The sequence below is a fragment of the Panicum virgatum genome, chromosome 3N (assembly GCF_016808335.1).
Source record: "Panicum virgatum strain AP13 chromosome 3N, P.virgatum_v5, whole genome shotgun sequence".
NCBI lineage: Eukaryota > Viridiplantae > Streptophyta > Magnoliopsida > Poales > Poaceae > Panicum > Panicum virgatum.
This window is the reverse complement of record NC_053147.1, coordinates 67,655,512-67,660,686: the sequence shown is the minus strand read 5'-3', so window position 1 is coordinate 67,660,686 and position 5,175 is coordinate 67,655,512. Positions and strand designations below refer to the sequence as shown.

Here is a 5,175-nt window from a genome sequence, read left to right as displayed (position 1 = left end):
TCTCTACTAAGTCATCTACTACTACCTTTCCATGGCTTCTTCCCAGCTGTTTCCAGTTTCCACAAGGACATACACAACCTGTGAAAGCGTCGCATTGGAAAAAGAAAAACTAACGCCCAATGCAGCGTCACCGATGGGAAAAAGAAAAAAAAAGCTTCGTCGAGCTGAGGATGCTGCAGAGACGATGGATGGCCTGTGACGGCAGCGAGATTATCAGAGGTATTATATTATATGATCGCTTTAGGGTTGCAGAATTAGGCAGGGACGGCTGCTCATCAGTGCTCTGCCCACCAGCAACCATGGGAGAACCAACAAGATGTCGCAGGAGGAGGGGTCTTTTGTTTATGCGACCGTTCGTTGCTTGCCTGATTGGATGCCATCAGTTCGTGGTAATCACTGCCCTGTGCTAGTAATTTCATCTCTCTTTTTTTTTACTGAAGGTCATTTTAAATTTGGTTTGTTTACCTTAGGCACATAGTAGGGAGCAACAAAGGAGGTTACAGAAAGTAAAAAAAGGGGTGGATTTGCTACACTACTGTTTAAAACATGCATGTGCCTAAGTTTCTGAAGTCAAAATTTTTCACTGTGGCGTTGCATAAATTAAAGTAGTTGCCTTTTTACCCCGCCCCAAAAAGTTAAACTCTAACAAAACTGCATTTTGTTTCATCCATCAAATTCTGCTCATTTTACACAGATTCTGTTTGCCAGCAAAAATTGTGCCAGCTCTTACCAGCAGAGCTGCAGTCAATTGTTCTGAAATATAAGGCAAATCACTGTCAAACACATCTGAATCTTTTCATGAGCCTGAATCTGAACTGAAGAGTACATTAGCACCCCCACAGCTGGGCAATAATTGTCGCATTGGGGGAGAAAGCCAAGGCCTTCCTCTTAAACTAATGTGGCACCAACATCTGCTCCACAGAATAATGCAGCAGGAACAGCAGCCCAACACAAGCCCCACAAGAGGACATCAGGCACTCACAAGCATGTAGCATGTAAAAACAAAAAGAACCAGGCAGCCTTCATTATTGTTAAGATGAGATGATGAGTTGATGATGATACTGACGGAGAAGAAGAAATAAAAGGGTATGCATTACTATACACAGTGAGAGATTCAGACATACACGAGTGAACAATAACACCTCAGTTGCAGCAACTGGGTGGTGATCCAATTCATCTACTAGCAAATAGCAATAAGCAAGCAGTGGAGCCTGCAACACGCAGGAACTGAACAGAGAGCAGCTGCTGAGGCAGCCTGATGAGACCTACTATATCACTATTTACTACAGGCTAGTACTTAGCTACTACCACCTCCAACACTCACTACACTAGTAGCTAGTAGGAGGTGAAAACAGAGACCAGCTGAGCTCGGCTGACCTGCAAGCTGCAGCCTCATGTGGCTCCGCTACACTCTCTAATGACTGTCATCACTAGTGTGATAAGACTAAACCATGGAAAAACATGGAAGAGAAAGAGAGAGAGAGAGAGAGAGAGAGAGAGAGAGAGAGAGAGAGAGAGAGAGAGAGAGAGTAACCACTAGTAACTGTATGCAATGGATGGGGACAAGGCTCCGGGGACCTCCTATGTACGGCTCAGGCTCCCTCTGGTAAAGCCATGTCCCTCCAATTTCCTCCTCCCCTGCTTCGCCGTCCTGTGTCCCCTCCCCTGCTTCTTCCAGCTCCAAGAAGCCAGGAGAGGAGAGCAGAGGAGGAGCGGCCATGGATCGGCCGGAGAGGTGGTGTAATGTAAAGAACCAAGGAATCAATCAAGGAAGCATGGTTGTCAGTCAGGCCTGGGCCTCCAGCTCCCGGGCGCCGATGAAGGTGCCGTGGAAGCCGTAGGGGACGCGCGAGGGGAGCTGGACCGTGGCCTCCAGCCGCATGTCGGCGGCGTTCACCACCAGGAGCTCCGACGTGCCGGCGCGCTCGTCACGGACCAGGGACAGGATGTACCCGTCGTCCTCGCCGCGCGCCGGCGCGCCCTCGGTCGGCACGAAGCAGGGCTCGCCGCCGAACCGGCCCTCGCCGTACTGGAACCTGGTGAGCTCGCCGGTGGCCAGGTCCACCTTGGCGAACCCGGACACCTTAGGCCACGGCTCCGCCACGGCGAGGTAGGCGTACCGGGTCTTGCGCCCCAGCATGTTGCGGTTCACCATGCCCACCTCCAGGTTCACCTGGCTCGCCGGCGGCAGCACGGCGCGGCGCGTGGAGGCGCCGGTGCGGGTGTTGAGGCGGATCTCCGTGAGCACGCTCTCGAGGCGGTCGTCGGAGTCGTTGAAGATGGAGTCGGCGGGGGTCATGCAGGAGCCCACCACCACCACCTCGTCGGTCTCCGGCTCCTCCCACGCGTTCCAGAGGTGGAAGCAGAAGCAGTCCGGCACGTCCACCCACACCATCTCCGACGCGTCGGCGGCGTACTTGGGCAGCACGCCGAAGCGGGAGGTCTTGTCCTTGTCGAGCACCACGGGGGAGCCGCCGCGGAACATCTCGCCGAGCTTGAACACCACCTGGTGGTCGGGAACGACGACGTGGTTCTCGGTGATGGCGAAGTCGTGGATCATGGTCGGCTGCTCGAGCGGGATCTCCACGTCGCCGGACTTGGTGCCGTCGGGCCGGAAGTAGAAGTACTTGAGGTACGGCTTCTTGATGACGTCGTAGCTTAGCGCGAAGAGCTCGCCGGAGGCCGGGTCCAGCTTGGGGTGCGCGATCATGGCGCATCCGAGCTGGCCGTCGAAGTCGTAGCGGCCGACGGTCTCGAGGTCGCCGTCGTCGGTGACGCGCACCTGGTACGGGAGGTCGTCCTCGGACATGGCGAGGAGGCGGCCATTGAAGTAGATGAGACCGGCGTTGGCGACGCCGGTGCCGCGCGAGGGGTCGACGAGGCCGCAGAGGCCGCGCGCGTAGAACAGGGCGAGGCGCGCGATCCCGGAGTGGCCGTGGAGCTCGCCGATGGCCTTGGGGAAGACGGCCCTCCCCAGCGCGCGCTCCTGCCGGAGGCGCGCCGTCTCCGTGAAGCGGCACGCGTACGTCTCGGCGGCGCCGTTGCGGATGCGCACCGCGTGCACCATGCCGTCGCCGTCGAAGAGGTGGTGGCCGGCGGTGGGCTCGAAGCAGGGATTGGCGCCGTTGCGGGCGTAGACGCCGTTGATGAAGGGCGGGATGCGGCCGGACACGGGGAGCGCGCGCACGGGCGGCTGCTCGCCCACCGGCGCGAAGTTGCCGGCGATCTGCACGGCGGGGTCGGCCGCCCGCGGCAGCGCGCGCGGCCGCTCGAGCAGGTTGGTGATGACGCCGGCCTCGAACGCGTCCAGCGCCGCCGCCGCCGCGCGCTGCAGGAAGCTGAAGCCTTTCTCGGCGCCGGGAGCGCCCTGGCTGCCTCCGCGCCGCGCCGGCGCCGGGGCGGCATTGGGGGCGGGCTTCGACGGCGGGACGTAGCGCACGGCGGGCGGCGGCGCGCGGAGGAACGAGTTGGCCGCGGCCGCCGCGGCCCGGGGCACGAGCCGCACCTCGCCGCGCGGGGCTCTGGACCTCGCCCCGGCGAGGCCGCCGCCGCGGTGTATCGAGGAGGAAGAAGCAGGGGGACTAGCCGTGAGAGTCTGCATCGCTAGGCGATCGCTGCAATCTGAGGGTTCAGGTTGCCAATCGCGGCGAGGTCGGCGGTGGTGATGGCCGTTGGGGGGAGTGGGGGAGGAGGGAGCGAGATGATGAGGAGGAGGCGGAGGGGGAGGGTATATATAGAGTTTGGGAGGGGAGGCCGAGTGCAAGTGAGAGGAGGAAGAGGGAAGAGGAGACCACGTGGTGGATTCCGGGAGAGGGGAGGAGGGAGGCCAGGTGAGGTGACCACCAAACCACTGCAGATTGGACTGAGACCGGTGGCGGGCGGTTCTTCATTTTCATTTTCATTTTCCCCCTTGCTTCTCAAACAATTCTCCTCCTTTTTTTCCTTTGGTTTTTGTGGCAATTCACCTCCGGGCAGGCAACGAAGTGCATTTACTAAAAATGAAAAGATACAAGAAAATACTGGGTATGGCACCGGGCATGTGACAAAAGTTTGAAAGTGTCACGTTAGAACATCTCCAACAAATTACTCGTAACTCATAATGCATACCTAAACATACTCTCTCTCCCCCCCCATTACCAAATACTTTTGTATGTTTTGTAATAGTTGTTGCAGCATACTAACAAAATTCAATCATCAAGAATAAGGTAGAGAGAAAATCCCCTTTCATTTAGGTGAGAGGGAGATGTATTTTGATGATTACCAAAAAAATTTAGGTAATGGGGGATTGGATTGGTAATGTGCTGGAGCATCTTCAATCACCAAAATATCAATTTTTTGTATTAGGGAGAGGGATGAGTAATCGGTTGGAGATACTCTATGTCATTGTAGTGCTTTATTTTTTCTTTTTAAAATGTTACCATAGATAACGCTTACCATAGATAGTGCTTACTACCATAGTAATAAATAAATAATTTAATTATATTTTGTGAGTTTATGAAGTGGAACCGAAGCCCAAAAAATAGTAGGTCTACTATGTGAAAGTAGTGTTACTATTTTTATATGTAGAAAATAATTAAAATATTTTATATTATAAAAATGGAGGAAAAATATTTTCTTAAGACATAGGATTCCAGTTAATAGAACCATGGATCCCACCAAACAATATGCGTGGGTCTCACCCGAATAATATATGGGTCCCGTGTGGACATGCCAGAATAGTCCATAGGTCCCACATGGATCCCACCTAGACGGTACATGGGTCCCGTCTAAATAGTATGTGGATCCCACCTGAATAATATATGGAACCCATATAAACCGTGTGTGGGTCCCATCTGAAGCCATGACTCACGAAATTACTCCAATTTTTGGAGATTTAGTATATGTACTCAATTCACCTCCGATAGGCAACTAAGCGCATTTACCAGAAATGTAGGGGCGGAGCTAGTGTTAACATCGTTGTCAGCTGACAACAATGACTTCCCCAAAACTAGTAAGAAAATACTGTTCATTCACTGCGCTGATACCGATCTCTAATGAAGCTGATACCGGTGGCTCCTTTGTCCGGCTCCGCCCCTGCAAGAAATGGAAAGATGCAAGAAAATATACTTACAAGGTATGGCACCGGGCACGTGACAGAAGTTTGAAAGTCTTACGTTAGTCACCATAGTGCTTTCT

General features: G+C 54.0%; 1 protein-coding gene across 1 annotated transcript; it reads right to left on the bottom strand.

The window, feature by feature from the left end:
- Window positions 1-1,071: 1,071 nt before the first annotated feature.
- On the bottom strand, window positions 1,072-3,601 carry LOC120668058 (9-cis-epoxycarotenoid dioxygenase NCED5, chloroplastic-like). The gene has a single exon (XM_039948010.1). The coding sequence runs from the start codon at window positions 3,599-3,601 to the stop codon at window positions 1,787-1,789; it is 1,815 nt and encodes a 604-aa protein (XP_039803944.1). The 3' UTR covers window positions 1,072-1,786.
- Between the last annotated feature and the right edge of the window lie 1,574 nt (window positions 3,602-5,175).